We start from the raw sequence: 26,423 nt of genomic DNA on the forward strand, positions 1-26,423 counted from the left end.
GGAAAATTTTTGCTAGACGTTATCATAGATAATGAAGCAATATCAAAAAAAGTTTCTCTGATAAAGGCCTCATTTTTCATATATATATATATATATATAATATATATATATATATATATATATATATATATATATATATATATATATATATAAGTCAATGGGTCAAATTTATACAAATAAATGCTATTCTCCAATTCATAAATGCTCAAAGTACATGAAGAGACATTTTTCAGAAGAAAAAATCAAAGTTATCTCTACTCACATAAAAATACTCTAAATCACTGTTTATTAGAGGAAGTTAAATTAAAACAAATCTTGATGGACCACCTTATACCTCTCAGAAATGACACATGCTGGAGGAGATAAAGGAAAATTACGTGCATTAATAAACTATTGGTAGAATTTGTGAACTTGCCTAGTGATTCTGGAGGTCAATTTGGGACCATGTCTAAAAGATTATAAAACTCTACCTTTTGTTCCTACTGCTACTAATGTACTAGTACTAGTACTAGTAATGCTATTACTAGGTCTGTATCTCAAAACAATAAAATAAATAAAATGAAAAAAGGCTATTACTAGGTCTGTATCTCAAAACAATAAAATAAATAAAATGAAAAAAGGCTATTACTAGGTCTGTATCTCAAAACAATAAAATAAATAAAATGAAAAAAGACTTCTGTGTATTAAGATATTTAGAGCAGGTCTATTTGTGATTGCAAAGAATCAGACATTGAAGGCCTTATTCTAAGCAGCTCGCAGCATATGAATAAGTAATGACAAGGGAGGGATGGTTTCAGACAAACATGGCAAGACCTATATGAACCAATGTAAAGTGAAGATCATTGTGCACAATAGCAGCAATCTTGTAATGATGAGCAATTGTGAAAGACGTGGCTACTCTGATCAATACAGTGATCCAAGACAATTCCAAAGGCCTCATGATGAAAAACACTATCCACCTCCAGAGAGAGAACTGGTGAATTGAGTGCAAATTGAAGTATAGTAATGTTGATTTCTTTTCACTTTATTTTGCGTGATATGGGTTAGATGGAAATGTTTTGCATGACTTTGCATGCATCATTGATATCGTTTGCTTGTTTTCTCCCTGAGAAAGAGGGAGAAAATTTGGAATTCAAAATAAAAAAAAGAATGTTAGAAAATAGTTATTGAAAAGAAGTCAGTCATATGATACTTGTACATCTTGTACATCCTAGAAGTGATCATCTGAACCATTGTTTTACTTCAACTACTAGAGAGTTCTCCCTTCCCCTTATATTTTTTTTTGTCTAGATATGACCTAAAATTTCCCAGAAGTTTCATTTCAAACTAATGTTCTTGATTTTATTTTCTAATTAAATAGTAGTTCCCTTTTCTGCCCTTGAGTTGGTTTCATTTAATTGATAAGACAGGATTTTTTTCCCTATGTAATTAGATTTGGGCTAATTTAAATTTCTTTGACACAAAATTATTAGGTAATTTCAGTACATTTTTTACTTTGCTATTTTTGTGTAACAAAGTATCTTCTGCCTATTTAACTATAACCTAACTCTTTAGCTGTATATTATTATTCTTGCAAAACCAATCATATGCCATATTTATTTATTACTAAAATGTTAAAATTTTAAAATGTATTTCTTTTGAAAATTGAGGAAAAAAAGATAAACTTTTAAGGAATTCTCCTTCTCTCTTTTACTTACAGATGTTCCATCGAAGAGAGTCAGAAGAAAAAGGGACTAGCTCTCAAAACACAGATGAGAATAGTAAAAACCAGTTAAATGATGTGCAAGATTTTATTTTTTTAAATCGCCATGGATTGCATTTATATGAACTGGAAGCTTCTCAATGCTATAGCTCACTTAAAATATGCATCTTGTCCAAAAATTTTATTATGGATATGTCTCCACTTAAGAACTGTACACAATTAATTAAATTGGATCTTCATTCAAATCAGGTAATGGTGAATTCAGACCTGTGTTTATAAACATATTATCTCAACAGAATTTTATGTAAATACTTTTAATGTCTCAACATTCCTTATATTAACTGTTTTATTTTAAAATGTAAGACAATATAGATGATTGCTATTTTAATTATTTTAATTTATATTCATTATTTAACTACTTACGTTTAAATTGATTTTGAATCCTTAATTCTATACTTAAAATAGATTGAAAAGTTTGAAAGCCTCTTCCTTTCAATCCCCTCCTGTTCTCTCTGTTTTTTCTTTTTTCTCTTACTTGCCCTATGCTCCCCTCACCTGTCCTGTCCTGTTGTTTGATAGGAATAAGGACTGGACCCATGATTTTATTGACATGTAGAATTTCCAGATAAGAAAACTCATTCCACCAGTTTAGCTTGAACCTTTTTTCTACAATTTATATTCCTAGAAACTGCCCAGAAAACTGAGACCATACACATAATGTGTGTGAGAAGGAGGTCCTCTTGTCTTGGAGTTTACCTCCAACTCTTGCTGTATCAGGCTTTCCTATATAACACAAAATCCTTATCTTGGGTGGGCACGCTGGAAAGAACACTTGCTTGGGAATTTAAGGGTCTCCTATTTTACTCCTCCTGGGATCCTGGCCAGCAAGATGGATGAGTCCTTTGGCCTCCTTCTCTCATCTTTCCAATGAGGGTCTTGGTCGACAAAACCTCTGAAATCCCTTACATTATGTAGCCTGTGACGCTCTGGGATGGGGGCGGAGGGTACTTACTTCCACTGGCTTAATGTTCTGGATTGCAGCTCAACCCCCCAGAGTTCTTCCCTATATTAGCTGAGTCACAAGTACTCCTCTGACTTTATTGCTCTGAGGTTATATGGTACATCCCAATATGTTTGTGTTTTCAAGATAGAGAACCATTTCTTAAATTGCCTTCTGATTTATTTTTTACATTGTTCTCAAAAGCCTGCCATTGCTATAACTTTCTTTATGTAATTGAAATTAATGTAAAAAACAAGTGACTGCTAGCATGTGTCCATTTGAGATAATTAGCCTTCCTCTAATTAATCTGAGATTTGAAATAATCTTCAATTTTCCAAGAATCTCTTTTTCCAAAAGGACAGCAAAATGTCCTCCTTGTTGCAGTTACTTTCCTAAAACATTCTATCAGAGAAGCAGGTATTTTAGCTCATAAAATACACTCTTTCAGGAACAATTGAAAATCAGTTTAAAAACAAAAACAAAACATAAAAAAATTAGTTTTGCCTTGAAAAAATTAGGATTTCACATATTGATCTGGAATACTAATCGCTACCAGAGTCAATCGGATCAATCTAGATGCGAGCTCTGTGTTTCCTAGGGCTGCCTAGACCTTCCAGGACCAGGTCCCTAGCTGATTGCTCTCAGGATTGATTGTAAACTCTTGGAAGGTCGGGACTGCTCCCTTCCTAACACTGTGCTTGGCACAGAGTACTTGCTTGATAAAATACTTCTTGATTATTTGTAGTCACACAAAACACTAGTTGGAAAGGTGATTTCTAAGGAATAAATGAAGCATGGTTTTACTATAAATTTAGATACTGCATCTATTTCCAGATTTCAACTCATATTTGTGCATATGTATGTATATATGAAACTTCTTTGTATAAAAGGTAAGATAGGTATTGTGTTTTTTCCTATTTTTCTCACTTTTTATGACTAATGTTCTATTCAAAAGTCTACTTTCATAGACAAAAATGATCAAATTCTGTATATTTTCAATGATTATAATATACACAATTTTTTTTCTCAAAATGTTCTAATTTTTTTTTTCTGTTTTAAGTGGTTTCATGTAGGTTTCAGGTGCTTTTCACCCTCAAAAATAAAATAATCCAGTTTATCTAAACTCTTATCCACCATAGTTTTATTGTACTATGTACATAAGCTAATCAAGTATGGGTACTTTATAAGCCAAGACATGGCTACTCTTGTACATTTTATAGGAAATATGTCATTAAATTAATTTCAAATTTTGTATTTCATTGTTATTTCAGATAAGAATTGTACCAGATAGGACATTTTGGAGTGCAATGAAGCAATTAAAACTTTTATATCTCCATGATAATTCATTTGTAAAACTAAAGAATGTGTGTTCATTATCGGCCTGCCAGAACCTGATTGCCCTCACTCTATACGACTGCCCAGTGAGCCTAAAAAAAGGTTATAGACATGTGATAGTTAATAGCATATGGTCACTCAAACTCCTGGACAATTTTGTGGTTTCTGATGAAGAAATAATAGAGAATTGGGAACTTCCTGAAAGATTCAAAACACTTAGCAAACACCTTTTCTGTGATATCACTCCAGTACTGGTAAAGGTGAGCATCTTGTTTTGGCAACCATAGTTGATTATTTTGAATATATACATAAAGAAATTAGCAGTGACTTCAGTTTTGAATAATGTACTGAAATTATGGAAACTCCAAAGCTATTTTAATCAATTATATAAGGAATCATAAATTATTGAGAATGTTACTAATAGTTTTGTAAAAACTATGAAAGTTGTTAAAAGTTTCTGGCTCAAAGAAATCTAATTGGACCTAAAAGAATAGCTTTGAATCAGTGAGAATGCAGGAGGAAGGAAAAGATAGGACTAATTACATTTAATTCCATTTTACAATATTTTATTAGACTCTTAGTAGGTGTAAGGCATATCGCTGCCTATTCTTAATTAGCCTTTATTAGTATTTATTATTATTAACTTGGTAAAAATTCATAATGAAATATTTTCACATATAACAGCATAAATAAGACTTACTTTTGAAATCTGTCAGCTATAGTTCGTTCTTTTAGAAAAAAATTAAAGTCCTCCTCTCTTTGCTTTTATCTTTTTTGATATCACGAGTATAAATAATTTTCTTTAAGTCTTACCTGGTAATAAATAAGCAGAGTCCAGCTGTTACCATGGGAATTTGTTTTACTAGACTATGGGGTGATATAGTGAGTGATTTCTTTTCAGTTCTCTTCCTTTTTCTCCTGCTGCTCCTCTTCCTCCTCCTCCTCTTCCTCCTCTTCCTCTTCCTCTTCCTCTTTCTCCTTCTCCTCATCTTCTTCCTCCTCTTCCTCTTCATTCTTCTCCTCACTACTACTAGTACTACTACTACTATTTTTTTTTTTAATTACTGAATTGGGCAGAAGGATTGTTTAAGAGACAGATTAATATTGGTGGTTACATATCAGTATCCCTCTAGTCTGTATCTATACCCACACCCCATGTTTCTCTCTAAACATATCTTTCCTCATGTCTGTCTACAAATCTGGCATTTAGGTGTAGATAGAATGCAGGAAGATCTTCCCTGCATACTGCTGTCCCCCTCCTCAGGCCCTTGAGCCCCCCGGGGCTCCCTGGTCCGATGGAGGGATCCCCAGCTCGCCAATGGGCGCACTCCCCCACCCTGCTGAGCTTCTCCCTCGACCCAGCCCTTTTCCACTTCTCCCATTGGCTCTCGAGGGCCTGAGATTAGGGCCTGCCCCAGGATGGGAGACCCTGAGGGTTCTGGGATACACCATGAGCCACACACTGTTTCCCCCATTAGAGCCTGAGCCCCTTGAGTTACAGGCTCCCTTTTTCCTCTCTGTGTCCTCAGAACATGGCTCAGAGGAAGCCATGATAAACTGTACCTTTCATCATTCACATTCACAAACCAGAATTTGTGCAATTATTCCCCAATTGATGGACGCTCCTTTGGGTTGCTTCAACAAAAAAAGCAGCTATGAATACTTTTTACATAAAGATATTTTCTCACTGTCTTTGCTCTCTTTGTAGTAGAAGACGTACAAGTGGTTTTACTGTTTCCAAGGATAGACAAGCATTGGTGATTTTTCACCTTTAGATCCAAACTGTTTTTGAGATTTGTTAAATCAAATCATAGCTCTACCAAGATGAATCAATATGTTGTGTTTATTCTCATATACATCAAGATTGGCCATTTTTCTTTTTTATTGTCTTTTTCAGATTTCTGGGTGCTCATTGTTTTAATGTGCAATTAATTTATTTGTGATTTGGAAAATTTTTTATGTGATCAAAAACTTGACATTCTTTGCCTAACTGCCTATCTTCTTTGTCCATTTATTTATTTGTATTTGTTTAAAAAAAACAATAAATATCCTCATAGATGACAAATCTATATAGAAAAGTACACTTTAAAGCCTTTAAAAAACAGTTCATAGATTCTTGTCAAATTTTAACATCACTGATTTTATTTGTGAGTTAAAAAATAATGTAATCAAAATTGGGTATTTTGTGTTTTGTGAACCTTTCTGTACCTTATTTTGTCAAGAACTCTTTTAGAGTTATAAAAGATATATAATTCCAAATCTCTTCTAATTTGTTTAAAATCTGACTGTTGTGTCCTGCTTTCTAGAGCCCCCATGCTGAGGTGATTAAAACATATACTGTCTTAGTGGAGGAGTGATAAGGCGAGACTCTGAGGATGGTGGAAATAGAGAGTCCATTTATTCCAAGTTCTTTCTCCTTTATATACCCTCCTACCTTTATGTAACCAAAACAATACTGGGCATGTGTATATACGTTATTATAAACAACCTGCTATTGTATGTAGATTGACATCTGTATCACTCTCCACCTGGTATCACTTTGCTTCAATCACAGCACAGGTTGTCACCACCTCCTGACTTCTCAGGAAAGTTGAGAGCCCTTAGGGAGCTGAATCAGACATTGTTAGCAGGTTCCCTCTGGGCTGACAGGTATTATACCTCACCCAGAGTTTCCCCACTGTTTGTGGCCCTCTATACCTGACTTTTTATATTTAGATCATGTATGCTTTTGGAACTTGTTATGGTATATGCTGTGAGATGTTAGTCAAAACCTAGTTTCTGCCAGAATTTTACAATTTAGCCAGCAATTTAAAATAAAATTCTGTATTCATATAGCTGATATATTTATATAGAAAAGTGAACCTTAAAGCCTTTAAAAAAACAGTTTCTAGGTCCTTTTCAAATTTTAACATCATTGATTTTATTTGTGATTTAAAAGAATAATGTAATCAGAATTGGGTATTTTGTGTTTGTGAACCTTACTATATCTTATTTTGTCAAGAACTCTTTCCAGAGTTATAAAAGATATCTCATTCCAAATGTCTTCTAATTTGTTTAATACCTGACTTTTTATATTTAAATACTGTTATATTTAGATGCTTTTGGATATTATTATGGTATATGGTGTGAATGTTAGTCGAAACCTAATTTCTGCCAGAATTTTTCAATTTAACCAGAAACTAAAAAATATCCTCTACTCACATAAATGTTTCTCTCCTTTATTATTTTTGTAAAGTGTTCCAACCATGCTAATTTTCTCCTGACTTTTATGTACTTATTCTGTTCAGTTAGGCATTCTGGCTTTTAATAAGTTTCAATTATGCTTGATTATTATTTCTTTGTAATATAAACTAAGATAGAAATGTCCACCTCACTGCACCAGGCTACCACAAAATTCCTGAGTGTGGCCAAACCATATTAAAATATAGTTTGAAAATGTCTACAGGATTAAAAAACAATACAAAAGAGGTAATATTAATTCTAATTTTTGGCATCACCTTTTCTGTGTACATCATGTATCCATTTTGACTTTATCTTCTTATAGCCTGTGAGATATTTTGTTTTTCTATACCTAGTTTCTGTCTTATTATTTTCTAGTTTTCCCAGCATTTTTGTCAAATAATAAGTTTTTGTTCTAAAAGCTTGGGTCTTTGGGTTTATTTCTACGAATTTATTCTAGAATTTATATTCTAGATTTGTATGATCATTTGCTATTGTGTATTAGATACCTAATCTATTCCACTGATCCACCATTCTATTTCTTAGTACCAGATTGTTTTAATAATTATCACTTTATAATATAGTTGGAGGTCTAATATGGCTAGGCTAATTTTCTTCACTCTTTTTGCATTGATTCTCATGACATTCTTGATGATCTGTTCTTCCAGATGAATTTTGTTATTTTTTTCTAGCTATATTAAAGAATTGTTGCTAGTTTGATTAATATAGTGCTAAATAAATATATTAATTTAGGTATAATTGTCATCTTTGTTATATTGGTTCAACCTACCCATGAGAAATTAATATTTAATTAATACTGATCATTACTGATTAGAGAAATGCAAACCATAACAAGTTTAATGTACTGCCTTGCACCTTATCTTATTGACTAATATTAAAAAAAGAGAAAAAAAGTAATTATTATGTCCCTTTGTATATTGTTTTCTTGGCTTTGTTTACTTGATTCTCCAATTCATAGAGCTCTTTCCATCTTCTCTGTATACATTATGCACATTATTTCATACATCACAGTAAATATTACATTACATTCATGTAACACAATTTGTTTACTCATTTCCCCCTTATGGTCATTGTCTCTGCATCCATTTCCTAGCTATCACAAAAAGTGCTGCTACAAATATTTTGGAAAACACCGGGTGTTTTTCCCCCATAGGGTATAAGCCCAGTAATGGAGTCTTTAGTTCATAGGATATACTTTGGTCACTTAATTTTTCATATTTTGAAATTGCTTTTTTGCAAAATAGTTGTACCTTTTCATACTACCATCAACAATGGATTAGAATGTGTATCTTTCTGTAAACCCTTCAAAACTGATTATTGCTATTTTTTGGTAAATTTAGCAAATTTAGAGGGTGTGAAATAAAATTCCAGTTTGATTTGATTGGCATTTTCCATATGTGACTATGTTCCATTCATAGATAAAACTAAATCCTGCCTTAAAAATTCATGAGGCACTTGAGAATTACATTCTAAAAGAATACACACACACACACAGACACACACAGACACACACAGACACACACAGACACACACAAACACACCCTTCATAGATTTAATTAAGAATTGCTCTTTTAAAGAAAAAAAAACTATTTATTATTTTTTTTGGGAAAATTTCACTAGTATTTAAATTTTTTAGTTATATGTAAAGATAGTTTTTAATATTCATTTTTGTAGGAATTTGAGTTTCAAAATTTTTTCTTTTTCCCTCATCTCCCTCCTCACCAAGAAGCAAGCAATTTGACATAAGTTGTACATGTAGAATCATTTTAAACATTTCCATATTAGTCATGTTATGAAAAAAAAAATCGGAACAAAAGAAAAAAAGCATGAGAGAAAAAAGGTGAAAATAGTATGCTTTGATATTCATTCTGGAGCATACCTCTCTCTTTTTTGTTGTGGATGACATTTTATATTTCAAGTTTAATGGAATTGTCTGGGATCACTGTATTGCTGCGAAGAGCTAACTCTATCATAGGTGATCCTCACATAATCTTGCTGTTACTGTATACAATATTCTACTTCTGCTCACTTCACTCAGCATCAGTTCATGTAAGTTTTTTTAGGCTTTTCTGAAATTATCCAGCTTATCATTTCCTATAAAACAATAATATTCCATTACATTCATATACCATAATATATTGAGCCATTCCCCAATTGATGGGCATCCACTCAGTTTCCAATTCTTTGCTGCCACAAAAAGAGCTGCTGCTTTTTTGCACCTGAGGGTCCTTCCTTCTTTTGCACATGTGAGTCCTTTCTCCTCTTTTATGATCTCTTTGGCATACAGATCCAGGAGTGAGATGGGATCAAAGGCTGTGCACAGTGTAATAGCCCTTTGGGTATAGTTCCAAATTGCTCTCCACAATGGTTGGATCCTTTCACAACTCCACCAATAATGCATTAGCATTCCAGTTTCCCCACATAACTTCCAAAAACATTATGTTTTCATGTTATCTTTGCCAATCTGAGAGGTATGAAGTGATACCTCAAGAGTAGTTTTAATTTGCATTTCTCTAATAAATTGTGATTTAGAGAATTTTTCCATATGAATATAGAATGACTTTAATTTCTTCATTTGAAAATTAACTATTCATAGACTTTGACCATTTGTCAATTGGGGAATGACTTGTAGTCTTATACATTTGACTCACTCTTGTTAAGGACCATACTTGGGTGAAGGGGCAAGTCAATTCTCTGAGAGCCTCCACAGCTGTGAATCATAAATTTGAAGGAGTTGCAAAGCAGCCATTGCAGATATTCCTTGTGGATTGGGAATGAAATAAATTGGAGGCAGAGGGAAGAGGAAAGAGATCAGACAATGCAATAGCCTCTCAGTGGGGAGGTCAGAGAACAGCAACTGCCTCTCAGTCTTCTTGTATTACTGTCATCCTCTCACATGAAGAGATCCATTCTACAGATCTGAGTTAGATCTCCAGCAGCCACTGGTAGGTGGCTCCCATATCACAACACACTCTATATATTTTAGAAATGAGGCTTTATATATATAATTTTTTTTAAAGAAATACTGGCTCTAAAAATTGTTTCCCAGCTTTTTGCTTCCCTTCTAATCTTGGCTGCATTGGTCTTGTTTGTGTAAAGCCTTTTAAAATTAATGTAATCAAAATTATCCATTCTGCATTTTATAATGTTTCCTATTTCTTGTTTAGTCATAAATTCCTCCCTTCTCCAAAGATCTGATAGGTAAACTATCCCTTGGTTGATTAATTTGCTTATCACCCTTATCTTGGTATAGGGTGTTAAATGTTGGTCTATGCCTAGTTTCTGCCATATAGTTTTCCAGTTTTCCTAGCAATTTTTGTCAAGTGGTGAGTCAAGTGGGTGAGAACCCAGAGGCTGGGTTCTTTGGGTTTATCAAGCACTTTGTAGTCACTAATTATTGTGTCTTATGAGCCTAATCTGTTCTACTGATCAAGTACTCTATTTCTTAGCCATGTACCAAATGGTTTTGATGATTGCTGTTTTATAATATAGTTTTAGATCTGGTAAGCCATGTTCCTCTGCATTTCTTTTATTAGTTCCCTTCATATTTTTGATCTTTTGTTCTTCCAGATGAATTTTGTTATTAGTTTTTTTTAGCTCTATGAAATAATTTCTTGGAAGTTTGATTGGTATGACATTGAACAAGTAGAATATTTGAGATTATAATTGTCATTTTTATTATATTAGCTCAGCCAACCTATGAGTGATTGATATTTTCAGTTGTTCAGACCTGAATTTATTTGTGTGAAAAGTGTTTCACAATTGTGTTCAGATATTTCCTGGGTTTGTCTTGGCAGATAGATTCCCAAATATTTTATATTGTCTACGGTTATTTTAAATGGAATTTCTCTTTTTATCTCTTGCTGCTGGTCTTTGTTGATAATTTATAGAAATGCTGATGATTAATGTGGGTACTTTTAATATTCTGCAATTTTGCTGAAATTGTTAATTATTTAAAGTAATCTTGCAGTTGATTCTCTAGGATTTAAAAAAATATTTTATCTACAATGAGTAATAGTTTTCTTTCTTCATTGCCTACTCCAGTTCCTTTGATTTTTTTCATTTATTAATTGCTAAAGTTAGCATTTCTAAAATGGTATTGAATAATAGTAGTGATAATGAACATCTCTGATTTATCCATGATCTTATCAAGAATGCTTCTAACTTATCCCCATTACATATAATGCTTGCTAATGGTTTTAGATCGATGTTACTTATCATTTTAAGGAAAATTCTATGTATTCCTACTCTATTTAGAGTTTTTATTAGACATGGATGTTGTACTTTGTCAACTGCTTTTTTTTTTTGCATCTGCTAAGATAATAATATGATTTGTTAGTTTTGTTATTGATAAGCTCAATTATGCTGAAAGTTTTCCTGATAATGACCAGCTCTGAATTCCTGGTATAAATCCTAGTTGGTCACAGTGTATTATCCTGGTGATAAATTTCTGTAATCTCTTTACTAATATTTTATTTAAGATTTTTGCATCAATATTGATTAGGGAAATTGGTCTATAATTTTCTTTCTTTGTTTTGGCTCTTCCTGGTTTAGGTATCAGCAACCATATCTGTGTCTTAAAAGGAATTTGGTAGGACTTCAAGAAGGAACAATTTAAACAGCTGCAAGTATATTCAGTGTTCTCTCTCTCCACATACATATATGTATAGGACAAATAACTATATATGTATACATATACATATTACATATGTATGTATGCATATACACACATGCATGTATTTATAGCTATGTATACATATGCATATCAGAGACCCATTAATATTGTCTATACAGAAACTTTTCAGTTTCATATGATTAGTTATCTATTTTATCTGTTGTAATTACCGTTATATCTTGTTTGGTTAAGAATATTAGTTCCTAGTCCTATCTTTGAGAGGTTCACAATCTTTTATCATTTTTAAAATCATTTCTTGTATGATCTTTAATATTAAAATAGTATATTAAAATAAAATAATATATCCATGTAGAATATATTGTGGAGTGGGGTTTAAGGTATTGGTCTAAGCCTAATATTTGCCAGACTGCAGCTTGCTTTTTTTATTATTAAATAGGGAGTTTTTCCCTAAGTAATTTATGCTCATCCTAACGTTATCAAACACTGAATTCCAGGGCTTTATCAACTCTCTCTTGTCTCATTGAACCCATTGATTTCTATCTCTGTTCTTTAATCTGTACCAGATGGTTTGGATGACTGCTACTTTATAATATAGCTTGAAATGTGAAAGTGGTATTTTTCTATAAGCCTTACTTCTTTTCATAATTTCCCTTGTTATTCTAGATCTTTTTTTTAAGTTAATTTCATTATTATTTATCAAGTTTTGTAAAGTATCCTTTTGAGAATTTCATTAATATAACATTAAAAATAAATTAATTTTGGTAGGAGTGCCATTTTATTTTTATTGGCACAACCTAGAAATGAGCACTGAATATTCCTCCAGCTATTTAGATTGTTCTTTCTTTCTTTCTTTCTTTTTTTTTTAAATTTTATTTAACAATTACTTTATATTGACAGAATCCATGGCAGGGTAATTTTTTTACAACATTATCCCTTGCACTCATTTCTGTTCCGATTTTTCCCTCCACCCCCTCCCGTAGATGGCAAGCAGTTTTATATATGTTAGATATGTTGCATTATATCCTAGATACAATATATGTTTGCAGAACCGAACAGTTCTCTTGTTGCACAGGGAGAATTGGATTCAGAAGGTAAAAATAACCCGGGAAGAAAAACAAAAATGCAGATAGTTCACATTCGTTTCCCAGTGTTCTTTCTTTGGGTGTAGCTGCTTTTGTCCGTCATTTATCAATTGAAACTCAGGTCTCTTTGTCAAAGAAATCCACTTCCATCAAAATATGTCCTCATACAATATCGTTGTCGAAGTGTATAATGATCTCCTGGTTCTGCTCATTTCACTTAGCATCAGTTCATGTAAGTCTCGCCAGTCCTCTCTGTATTCATCCTGCTGGTCATTTCTTACAGAACAATAATATTCCATAACATTCATATACCACAATTTACCCAGCCATTCTCCAATTGATGGGCATCCATTCATTTTCCAGTTTCTAGCCACTACAAAACAGGGCTGCCACAAACATTTTGGCACATACAGGTCCCTTTCCCTTCTTTAGTATTTCTTTGGGATATAAGCACTGCTGGATCAAAGGGTATGCACAATTTGATAATTTTTTGGGCATAATTCCAGATTGCTCTCCAGAATGGTTGGATTTCTCCACCAACAATGCAATAGTGTCCCAGTTTTCCCGCATCCCCTCCAACATTCATCATTATTTTTTCCTGTCATCTTAGCCAATCTGACAGGTGTGTAGTGGTATCTCAGAGTTGTCTTAATTTGCATTTCTCTGATCAATAATGATTTGGAACACTCTTTCATATGAGTGGTAATAGTTTCAATTTCATCCTCTGAAAATTGTCTGTTCATATCCTTTGACCATTTATCAATTGGACAATGGCTTGATTTCTTATAAATTTGAGTCAGTTCTCTATATATTTTGGAAATGAGGCCTTTATCAGAACCTTTAACTGTGAAGATGTTTTCCCAGTTTGTTGCTTCCCTTCTAATCTTGTTTGCATTAGTTTTATTTGTACAAAGGCTTTTTAATTTAATTTGATTTTTAATCAAAATTTTCTATTTTGTGATCAGTAATAGTCTCTAGTTCATCTTTGGTCACAAATTTCTTTCTCTTCCACAAGTCTGAGAGATAAACTATTCTATGTTCCTCTAATTTATTTATAATCTCGTTCTTTATGCCTAGGTCATGGACCCATTTTGATCTTATCTTGGTATATGGTGTTAAGTGTGGGTCCATGCCTAATTTCTGCCATACTAATTTCCAATTATCCCAGCAGTTTTTATCAAATAATGAATTCTTATCCCAGAAGTTAGGGGCTTTGGGTTTCTCAAACACTAGATTGCTATAGTTGACTATTCTGTCTTGTGAACCTAACCTATTCCACTGATCCACTAATCTATTTAGTGGATTTATTATTTATTTAATCTTATTTAATTATATTTAATTATATTTAATTATATTTAGTGGATTTATTATTTATTTAATCTTATTAGCCAATATCAAATGGTTTTGGTGACTGCTGCTTTATAATATAATTTTAGATCAGGTACAGCTAGGCCACCTTCATTTGATTTTTTTTTTTCATTAATTCCCTTGAGATTCTCGACTTTTTATTGTTCCATATGAATTTTGTTGTTATTTTTTCTAGATCATTAAAATATTTTCTTGGAAGTCTGATTGGTATAGCACTAAATAAATAGATTAGTTTAGGGAGTATTGTCATCTTTATTATGTTCGCTCAGCCGATCCAAGAGCACTTAATATTTTTCCAATTATTTAAGTCTGACTTTATTTGTGTAGAGACTTTTTTATAATTTTGCTCATATAATTCCTGACTTTCCTTTGGTAGATAGATTCCCAAATATTTTATGGTATCAACAGTTAGTCTGAATGGAATTTCTCTTTGTATCTCTTGCTGTTGGGTTTTGTTGGTGATGTATAAAAATGCTGAGGATTTATGGGGATTTATTTTGTAGCCAGCTACTTTGCTAAAATTATGAATTATTTCTAATAGCTTTTTAGTAGAATCTCTGGGGTTCTCTAGGTATACCATCATATCATCTGCAAAGAGTGATAGTTTGGTTTCCTCATTGCCTACTCTAATTCCTTTAATATCTTTCTCGACTCTTATTGCCGAGGCTAGTGTTTCTAATACGATATTATAATAATGGTGATAGTGGGCAACCTTGCTTCACTCCAGATCTTACTGGAAAAGGTTCCAGTTTTTCCCCATTGCATATGATGCTTACTGATGGTTTTAAATATATGCTCCTGACTATTTTAAGGAAAAGTCCATTTATTCCTATGCTCTCAAGTGTTTTTATTAGGAATGGATGTTGGATTTTATCAAATGCTTTTTCTGCATCTATTGAGATGATCATATGGTTTTTGTTTGGTTGGTTATTGATATAGTCAATTATGCTAATAGTTTTCCTAATATTGAACCAGCCCTGCATTCCTGGTATAAATCCTACTTGGTCATAGTGTATTATCCTGGGGATGATTTTCTGTAATCTTTTTGCTAATATTTTATTTAAGATTTTAGCATCAATATTCATTAGGGAGATTGGTCTATAATTTTCTTTCTCTGTTTTCAGCCTACCTGGTTTAGGTATCAGTACCATGTCTGTGTTATAAAAGGAGTTTGGTGTAGGACTCCTTCAATCCCTATTTTTTCAAATAGTTTATTTAGCATTGGAGTTAATTGTTCTTTAAATGTTTGGTAGAATTCACATGTAAATCCATCTGGTCCTGGGGATTTTTTCTTAGGGAGTTGATTGATAGTTTGTTCTATTTCTTTTTCTGAGATGGGACTGTTTAGGATATTTACTTCTTCCTCTGTTAGTTTGGGCAAGCTATATTTTTGGAGGTATTCTTCTATTTCATTTAAGTTGTCGAATTTATTGGCATAAAGTTGGGCAAAGTAACTCCTAATTATTGCTCTAATTTCCTCTTCGTTAGTGGCGAGTTCTCCCTTTTCATTTTTAAGACTAACAATTTGATTTTCCTCTTTCCTTTTTTAAATCAGATTTACTAAGGGTTTGTCTATGTTCTTTATTTCTTTAAAGGAATAATTTGTAACTGAATCTATACAAATCTTTTGTGTGCTTTTGAAGGTTGATCATAGGTAGTTTATGTATTTTGTCATTATTTCAGAATGGAATTTTCCTTTTTATTACTACTTCTTGTGTTTTGATATTATTTAATAGGAATGATGTTGATTTTTGAAGATTTATTTTGTAGCCTGTGACTTTCTTGAAGCTATCTTCTCAATTAACATTTTTATTGTTTTATAGGATTTTCCAAGTAAACCACCATATTTCCAGAAAACAGTTTTATGTTCTAAATATTTTGTCTACTTTTATACATTTCATTCTTTTCTGTTATTCTTTGCCGTCCCTAGTATTGCCTGAACCATATAAAAAATAACAAGGAATATGGAAATTCTTGCTTATTCTAGTATTTATTAAAAATGATTCTACTACCCCATTTCATAATTATTTTTAAAAAATTTTAGATAGATGCTTTTCATGATATTAAAAATAGAGCCTTCTATGCCTATCTTTTTAGGTTTGTTTGTTTAACATAAAAAAGTGTTGTTCTTTGTCAGAGACTTTTCTGCATTTATGGAGGTAATCATGTAGTTTTAGATGATTTATTTTTAAATATGATCATGATGATTTTTTTCTAATGCTGAATTGTCCTTGTATCCTTGATATAAACCCCAGTTAATCATTATCAGTGATTTCTGGATAAATCACTGTAAACTGTTGATAAGAATTTTTGTTTAAAAATTTTGAGTCAGTGTTCACAAATGATATTTTTCTTGATTTTGTTATTGATATGGTCTATTATGCTGATAATTTTCCTCATATTAAGCCATGCAATTTTGGTGTAAATTATACTTAATAATAAAATTCACTTTTAAATCCATCTGATTTTTCTGTTAGGGAGATTATTTATGGATTGTTAAAAACTTTTTTTTAAGAGGATTATTTTAAATATTCTATTTCCTGTTCTATTCTTTTTGTAAATTACCATTTCATTTATATTGTGATACTTATTAGCCTATAATTGGACAGATAGCTAATAATAGTCATTTTAATTCCATCTTCATTGGTCATAAATTAACTCCTAATTTTTGATATTGGTAATTTGATTTTCTGCTTTCTTTCATTATATCAAATTAACCAGTGGTTTATCTAATTTCCCCCTCCCCATGAAATCCTCTTCTATTTTTATATGTTTGATGGTTTTCTCAATTTAAAATTTATTTAATCTCTCCTTTGACTTTCAGGATTTCCAATTTAGTGTTTTATTTGGGGAGTTTAATTTTCTTTTTTCTAGATTTTTTAGTTGTATACCTTCTCTCTATGTTGATGTGTTTATGAAAGTGTTTAGAGATGATGAAAAGTGATGAAATGTGTTTTTCATGATGAAAATGTTTAGAGATAAAAATTCTCTTTAAATATTTTCTTTGACTACATCATATATTTTGGTACATTGTTTCATTTTTTCTATTTTAAAGAAATGATTGATTGTTTTTATAATTTGTTTTTTGATTCATTCATTCTTGGAAATAAATTTATTTAATTTCCAATTAATTTTATGTTCCCACATCCCTTTTCTGAATATAATTTTATTGCATTATAATTTGAAAAGTATATCTTTTGTTTTTGCATTTCTGCACTATGTTGTGAAATTTTTATGCCTTAATTATATAGTCAATTTTTGTGAAGGTACCATGTACAGTTGAGAAAAAGTATAATCCTTTCTGTTCCCATTCAGTTTTCTCCAAAGGTCTCTCATATCTCACTTTAAAAAATTTCTATTTATCTCTCTAACTTTTTTCTTGTTTATTTTTGGTTCTATTTTTCTAGTTTTAAAAGGGTAATGGAATCCTCAATAGTTTTAGTATCTACTTTCTCTTAAAACATTTAATTTTGATGCTATACCATTTGGTGCATATGTGTTTAGAATTGTTGTTACTTCATTATACTTTTTAGCATGATATGTTTTCCCTGTTTAACTTTTTAAAAATGTAATTAATTTATTAATTATACTTATTTAATTAAACCTATTTTTGCTATTGTTTTGCTACCCCTGCTATTTTTTTAAACTTAGTTTGAATGCAATAGTCTGCTCCAGTATTTATTTTTAATATGTGCCCCTATTTTTAATCTGTGTGAGTTCTTCTACTTCAAGTGTTTCTTCTAAATAATGTTACTAGTTTCTAGTTTTTAAATTCTTTCTGCTATCCACTTACATTTTATGGTTAGTTCAATCATTTCACATTCACATTTATATTTAACATAATATAAAAATATATGTTCATGAAACCACAAATCTATTATGCACAAACTATTCCTTTCAAAAAATACAGTGAAATTATCATGTAATATACATACATACATATATCTATATCTATATCTATATCTATATCTATATCTATATCTATAAAATTCCCTTCCCCCAACCCTTATCTTAGCGAGGGCTTACATTAGACAAGAACATACATATATGTAAAATTTATTTTTAATGTGTTTCTTGAGTATGCATAGAATAATTTTACATATGCATTTGTAAAATTATTTTATATATGCTTCTATTTCTCATTTTTCCTGAATCCATATTTATGATTACTGTACATTTCCTTCCATCCCCTTTGTATATGTCCCTCCTCTTTCCCTTTTCAAAAATCTATTTTGCTTCTGACTATTGCCTTCTTTAATTTGCGCTCTATCCATTAGTCTCTTTCCGCATTTCTTATTTCCTTCCCACACTATCTCTTTGTTGGTAAGAAAAATTTTTTATCCAAAAGAAGTGTGTATATCTTTTCCTCTTTAAACCAATTTTGATGAGAGTAAAGTTCAAGAGTTCCTGTAACCCTCCCATTTCCTCCTCTATTTAAAAAATCTTCCTTCTCTCCCTTCCTATCTCTGTTGTTTCTCTCCCTTATCTCTTCTCTCCATGCATCCCTCTTTTTGACAACTTAAATTTTTTATATCATCCCAGAATAGTCTTTTCATATCTCTACCTTCTATTTGTACTTCTTTTAAACCAATAAATGATAAAATTCATAGGAGTTACAATTATTATCTTATTATATAGGAATAGAAACATTTTAGCATTATTGATTCCTTCATGACTTCTCTTTCATGTTGATTTTTCAATGATTGCTTTAAATCTAATATTTGACAATGAAATTTTCATGTCATCTGTGGACCTCTTGTCAAGAGATTGAAAGTCTTTTATTTCATTGGATATACATTTTTTCCCCTCTCAAGGGCTAAGACTCAATACTGCTAGATAAAGTTATTCTTATTGCAAACAGAATATCATATACCAAATTTTCTGCTCATTTAATGTAAGACTGGCTAAATGTTGTGTGGACTGACTGTGGTTTCACAATATTTGAATTGTTCCTTTCTGATTATTTGAAATGTTTTCTCCTTGACCTGGAAACTTTGGAAGTTGGCTTTTATTTTCTGGAAATTTTCATTTTGGAAAATCTTTCAGGAGATGAATGGTAGGTTCTTTCAATTTTATTTTAACCTCTGTTTCCAAAATATCAACAATTTTGTTTGATAATTCCTTGAAATATGATATCTAGCATCTTTAAAAATTATGGATTTTAAGTAGCCCAATAATTCTTAAATCATCTCTTTGGGATCTGTTTTTCAGTTCATTTGTTTTTCCTATAAGACATTTCAAATTTTATTCTACTTTAAAAAAATAATTTCATTCTATTATTTTTTAGTTTTTCTGGATTCATTTTCTCCTTCTTGACCAATTCTAATTTTTGAGGAAGTATTTTTCTCAGTGAATTTTTGTACTTTTTCCATTTGGCCAATTTTTCTTCTTAAGGAATCTTATTTTTCAGTGGATGTTTTACCTCCTTTAGCAAGTTGTTGATCCTCTTTTCATAATTTTCTTGCATCATTCTCATTTATTTTCCCAATGTTTCCTTTCCCTCTGATTTGATTTTTACAGTCTTCTTTTGAGCTCTTGCCAGAATTGTTATTGGGTTTGTATTTAATTCACATTCTTTGATGCATTGCTTATAGTAGCTTTGACATCATTGTCATCATTTGGGTTTGTGTGTTGATTTTTTCCCATCACCTTAGCAACTTTTTTACCATCAGGTTCTTTGCTGTTGTTTCTTTTGTTTGCTCATTTTCCCTGCTGCTTTATCAGCTTTTAGCTTTATTTTATATTTAATTTGAGTTCTACTCCTAGATTAAAGAAGGAATTTTCCTTAGGTTTAGGCTTTTCTTGCTTGTCTTCAGAACTAGTTTTGGAGTCTGTAAGTTTTTTGTTCTTCCAAGGATATAATCCAAGAGTGGTCACTGGTCTCCTGTATGCTGATCTTCACTGCAGAAGGAACTGGGTTTCTAGGGAGACACTTTGCTAGCTTTCCTTCTGGCTCCTTCTCCTGCAGCCCCACTGGCTGTTTGTTGCATTTGGTCCAGAACTGAGGGCAAGTCATTGAGCTCTGTCTGCCTCCGTTTCCTCATCTGTGTAATAGCTGGAGAAGGAAATGTCAAATCCCTCCAGAATTTCTGCCAAAAAAAACCCAGCCAGGGTCACTATCAGGCAGGACTGTAATGGCTGGAGGACAACGCCACAAAGTCCTGCCCAGTCAGTGGTGCCCCCGCCCTGCTGCTCCTCCAGATATCCTCCCTTCTTCCTTCACAAGATCTCTCATACCCACCTCCTTTCCTGCTCACATACCCAGACCCCCTCACCTCAAGCCTGCACTGGAGCTTTTCCCATTGGGATCCGTCCTGCCCTTCCCCAAATACACATGGACATGAGAGTCCCCTGGAGCCTTCTTAGGGTCACTCCACTTTTCTCATTTTTTTTCTTTTTACACTTTGCTCCCCTAAATTCAAGGAAGAATCCCACTACTTTGACCTATTTGTCGTTTTTTACCCCAGACACTCCAATCTCGTGACTCCCTGGCTCTTCTGCCTGAAATGCCCTGTCTCTTTTCTTCCAACTTCTAGCTTCCTATCAAAGCAACTCTAATCTCAGCTTCCGCAGGACAACTTGCCAAATTCTCCCAGCTGCCAGGGCCTTCATCTGTTAGCATATTTACTCTGCATATAGCTTGTATGTACATAGTTACTTACATCTTGTAAGAATGGTGGCCCCTTGAGGGAATGGAGAGCAGTCTTGCCTTGCTTTGTTTTTCCAGTTTTTAATATGGCACATAGAAAACAGTAAATGTTGGTTAATTGATCAATTAAATAAAAGTATTAACTTTTTAAACTAATGAACCATATTTCATTTTATTTCAGTAACTTATTCTGTATAAAACCAATTTTTTAAAGCAATTTTGATCTATTTGTTAATCAGTGTATTTTATTGTGACATTGTTTATTACCCAATATATATCAGATTTTTAGTGTTTTGTCTTGAGATCATTGTTTTAAGAGTCATTGATCAAATTTTTCATTAGCCAAAGTAGTCACATGAGGGTCAAGAAGAAAATAAAAGAAAAGAAAATGCTTTTATTTCATCATACCCCACTATTTATAACTAGAGTGGGAAGGGCTTCTGTAGAGGATTAATAATAATGGATAACAATTCTTGAGAGAATTAGGGATTTTGTTTTGCTAAGAAACTGTGCCATATTCCAATGAAAGGAATCCCAGGATGTAGATGAACAGTAAACAAATTATAAATTGCTTTCTGAACTGTCATATGCCAGGTTGGTATGGACATATTAATTTCTAGATTAATTTCATATACTTCATAATTTCTCTGCAGTTCTCCATAGGATATTAGGCCACTTAGGAACTTGATGTGAATAACTAAGATCGTCATAGCCAAACTAAAACATCTGGTCACCTTATGCTAGGCTACCGGGTTAGGGTAAACATATCTGAGTGATGTAAATACAACTAAGCTCCTGGAATATGTTTTTTGAAGACAGAATTAATCCAATTTAATTTCATTGATTTTTCTGTTTTCTAATTGAATTTAAATAAAATTTCTCTATGCTATTTTTCCTCCAGAAAGAGACCCATGCTCAATACATTTACTGCTATGACCTGAGTATGAAATTTAAAAATGCCTTTTAAGAACTTGATAAATGAAACATGTTTTGAGCCTTTTTTTCCCCCCTTTATACAGGGGTCAAACTATGAGAAAGAGCTGTTCCAGATGAATTACGTTATTTCAAAAATAAATAGAGTTGTTGCCCACAATTCACCAGTTGTGATACTCCAGAGATGGATTCGTGGACATTTGACTAGAAGAATGTGGTATGTTTTATTTTTTAAGCATATGTTTAGATATTAAGGTATTAAAGATGTTACGATTTTCAAAGGAAAACACAAATAATCTAAAAACTATTGACAAAGGGTATTGATTTTAATCAATATTGTAATACAAAAGTGGATTATATAAAGAATGGTTATGAATACTTAAAAAAACAGAGTAATCACTTGTCATTAATATGAGGTTTCTGAGAATAATTTCCATTTCATATCGATACTTTCTAGCCTGGGAGATCAAATAAAGCTATATACATAACTTAATTCCAGCAGTGACTCAGAAGACATAGAAGATGGGGGAGGAATTACTTGATTATATTTAAAAGTTTTTCTTTATGCGTTGTGAGCCATATATGGGATGTGCCAGCCAAACAAACAAACAAAAGCAAATTCTAGTGGAGGTTTCGATAATTATCAGAGATCAGTTAAGGAACTGCAGATCTTTGTCCCGAAGAAGCAAAGAAAGTAGAGATGAATTCGTTGCCTTCAGATAGTGGGAAGTCTGTTTTGCCATGGAGAAATTGATTTTGTTCTCTTTGGCACCATGAGAGAAAACTAAGACCGGTGGTTGAAAGCTAGAGGGAAAAGATTTGGCTTAATATAAGTTGTGAAATGTCATTTCTTTGGAGGTGGCGAATTCCCTATTGATGGAAGTCTTCATAAGGTTAGAGACTGAAGGGCCCCTTAAAGTTTTATTAGGCCAGCCCTCCCAGCTTGCAGATGGAGAAACTGAGACTCTGGGAAATTCAGTGACTCCCTGAAGGTTCTACTATCTGGTGGTGTAAGCACAGGCTTTCTGACTCCAAATCTAATAGTCATTTTACTCAGTATTTTTGAATGACTATGATTAGGAACATTTTCACAGTTTACTGTTTCAGGTATATTTGACTTGAACTGGAAGGGGTAAGTCCTTTTATGATATGTTTGTGGAAAATAAAAAAGAATTATAACTTGATAATGCCGGCTTGGTCATTTCACCAATAAGGCAGTGATTCTACGCAAAGTATATTGCGTTTTGATTGTTTATTTATTATGACAACCTGGAGAAGGGTCTGCATACAGTGCTGGAGTGAGTTTGTGTCCCTCTTTGGCCTTGCTCTGTTCAGTATTGCTATTTGCAGTATTCTTTCTGGATTACTTTGCATATAAATACTCATAGTCACAGAGAGGATTTCTAAAAGGAGACTGCTACTCATAGGCTCCAGAGAGTGGGTGTTAGCATCCACACCCTTAAAATGTTGCAATCAGATAATAGACGCAAATGGTTCTTATCAAATTCACTATTTACTATTTACATGATGTAAAAATATTAAAATAAAACATTTTCTCAAACACTCCCTTATCCAATTCCAAATCTTACTTTCTTATCTTATATACATCCTTAAGAAAAATAGACTCATATGTAACGTAAAATGTAATGAGACACACACATATGGAACGTGTTTGATCATGTCTACTTCCCCATTCTTGGTACTAGAAGTCCCAGAAATACTCTCAAGGAATCCTTTCTTCATCTAAACTCTCTACTGACAGGATAATTAGTTTTCTTTCGACAAAAGACTGTTTTTAAAAAACTTAGGAATCCTTAAATGAACTGAAGTTTAGTGAAGTGAAAATAATTTTAAAAAATTAAATATAATGACAGTGATATTGTCAAGAAAAAAATAACTTTGAAAGTCTCACCAATTTTAATCAGGTCAATGATCAGCAAAGATTCCAGATGACCAGTGATGATTAATGCTTCCCACCACTGGAACAGTGATATACTTAAGATGCAGATTGATGTAGATATTTTTCCAAACAATGCTAGTGTTGAAATTTGTTTTGATTTGATTTGTGATATATACTTGTTTGTTTTTCAGTGAAGTATGGGGGTACCAGTGATAAGACAGTAAAATTTAAAAAGAAAAAGAAAAATACCATCAAAATAAATTGAAGCAATTCTAGAGTTATGGATAATTCCAATATATTCATATACTATAATTTGCTTAAATAGTCCCCATTTGATAGGTGTCACTTTAGTTTCCCATTTGCTTCAGTTACAAAAAGAGGTACTTTGAAAATATATTTCTACCTGTGGATCCTTTTCCTCTTTCTTTGACCTCTTTGGAGTGTGGTCTTATATACCACATATTTGGATCAATCAGCTGGAAAATTCCTAGTGTCCTGAGAATGCAGCAGCAAGACAGATAATATATAATATATATATAAAATATATAATATATATATACATATAAATATATAAAATACATATTATATGTCTATAATAATATATGGTGCCATGGAAAGAATACTGGGCTTGGAGTCAGTTTTTTCATATTTTGTTAAATTTATTTTGTATTGTATTTTACCCCAATTAAATGAAAAAAAAGTTTTTAGCATTTATTTTTATATTTTGAGTTCCATATTCTCTCCCTTTCTTCTTCTCCACACTTCCTCATTGAGAAAGCAAATAATTTCCTACAGGTTACATATGTGTGGTCATGCAAAACTTTTCTATAATAGTCATGTTGTGAGACAAAAATCCCTCCAGAAAAATAAAGATACAAAAATTCTTCAATCTATATTCAGACACCACCAATTATGGAGAACATTTTTTTCATCACAAGTCCTTCAGAGTTGTCTTGGTCATTGTATTGCTGAGAATACATAAATGTTTCACAGATGATCATCTTACAATATGGCTGTTATTTTGTACACAGTACATTTTACCTTATGTCAGTGCATGAAATCTTTCCAGATTTTTTTCTGAGACCATCCTGTTCATCATTTCTTATAGCACAATAATATTCTTCATAAGCACATATTCAGCCATCTCCCAATTGATGAGCATCCCCTTAATTTCCAATTCTTTGCTACCAGAAAAAAGCTGCTATAAATATTTTTGTACATATAGGTCCTTTTCTTTTTTAAAATTTAATTTGAAATCTCTTTTCGAATGCAGAACTACTAGTGGTATTGCCAGGTCAAGGGATATGCATGGTTTTATAGCCCTTAATATAGTTCCAAATTGCTCTAGAAAATGGTTGAATCAGCTCACAACTTTACTAAGAGTGCATTAATGTCTCATTTTTCTTATGTCACCATTTGTCATTTTTCTTTTCTGTCCTATTAGCCAACCTAATAGGCATGAGATAGTATCTCAGTATTGTTTTAATTTGCATTTCTCTAATCAATAGTGAGAACATTTTAAAAATAGCTAGGTTTGATTAATTCATCTAAATAGTAAATGAATGATAAATCTTTTGAACATTTGTCAATTGGGAAATAATTCTTATTTTTATAAATTTGACTTAGATCTCTTTATGTTTGAGAAATGAGAACCTTTATGAGAGAAACTTGCTTTATTTTTTTTTTCAATTACTATTGTTAACTGCATTTCTTGCCATCGTATCTTCCCTACCTTGTTTATTCTATTCTCTCTCTCCTTCCATCTTGTCCCTTTTCAAAAGTGTTTTGTTCTTGACCACTCCCTCTCCCACTCTGCACTCCCTTCAATCACTCTTCCCTTTCTCATTCTCTTCCCCTTTTAGGACAGGGTAAGATAGACTTCTATACTCAATTGAATATGTTATTCCTTCTTTAAGCCAATTCTGATGAGAACAAGATTCACTCACACCCTCTCACCTCCTCCCTCTTCCCCTATACTGGAAAAGCTTTTTCTTATCCCTTTCATGAGATAATTTATCCCATCCTACTTCTCCATTTTCCTTTCTCCCAGTACATTCTTCTTTCACCCCTTAATCTTATTTAGATATCATCCCTTCATTGTTCAACTCATAGATGTTCCCTCTGTTCATGTATACTCCTTCTAATGGCCTAATGAGTTTTTACGAGTTACAAGTATCATCTTTTCCTATAAAAATGTAAATAGTTTAACTTTATTAAGTTCCTTATGATTTCTCTTTCCTTTTTACCTTTTTATGTTTCTCTTGAATCTGGTTTTTGAAAATACTTAAAAGTTCTCTATTTCACTGAAAGTCTATTTACCGTCTCCTCTCTTCCCCTGAAGTTTTATACTCAGTTGTTTCTGGGTATATGATTCTTAGTTGTAATCTGAACTCCTTTGCCCTCTGGAATATCGTATTCCAAGCCATCCTATCTTTTAATATTAAAGTTATTAAATCTTGTATTATCCTGACGGTGGCTCCACTGTATTTGAGTTGTTTCTTTCCTACTACTTGCAGCATTTTCTCCTTTATTTGGGAAGTCTGGAATTTGGCTATAACATTCCTGGGACTTTTATTTT

At 32.2% G+C, this 26,423-nt stretch overlaps 1 protein-coding gene across 6 annotated transcripts in view; it reads left to right on the top strand.

Annotated features, from left to right (window-relative positions):
* The window catches only part of LRRIQ3 (leucine rich repeats and IQ motif containing 3), a 225,410-nt gene that overhangs the window by 33,477 nt on the left and 165,510 nt on the right, over positions 1-26,423 (top strand). For 5 of the 6 annotated variants that reach the window (XM_051999420.1, XM_051999418.1, XM_051999417.1 and 2 more), the window contains exons 2-4: positions 1,700-1,951; positions 3,974-4,297; positions 22,032-22,162. In XM_051999420.1, the coding sequence (XP_051855380.1) occupies positions 1,700-1,951; positions 3,974-4,297; positions 22,032-22,162 (707 nt within the window). Of the gene's footprint in view, positions 1-1,699; positions 1,952-3,973; positions 4,298-22,031; positions 22,163-26,423 lie in introns of those variants that run through there. The other variant, XM_051999421.1, reaches the window with a different exon arrangement.

The sequence above is a fragment of the Antechinus flavipes genome, chromosome 4, assembly GCF_016432865.1.
Source record: "Antechinus flavipes isolate AdamAnt ecotype Samford, QLD, Australia chromosome 4, AdamAnt_v2, whole genome shotgun sequence".
Taxonomy (NCBI): Eukaryota; Metazoa; Chordata; class Mammalia; order Dasyuromorphia; family Dasyuridae; genus Antechinus; species Antechinus flavipes.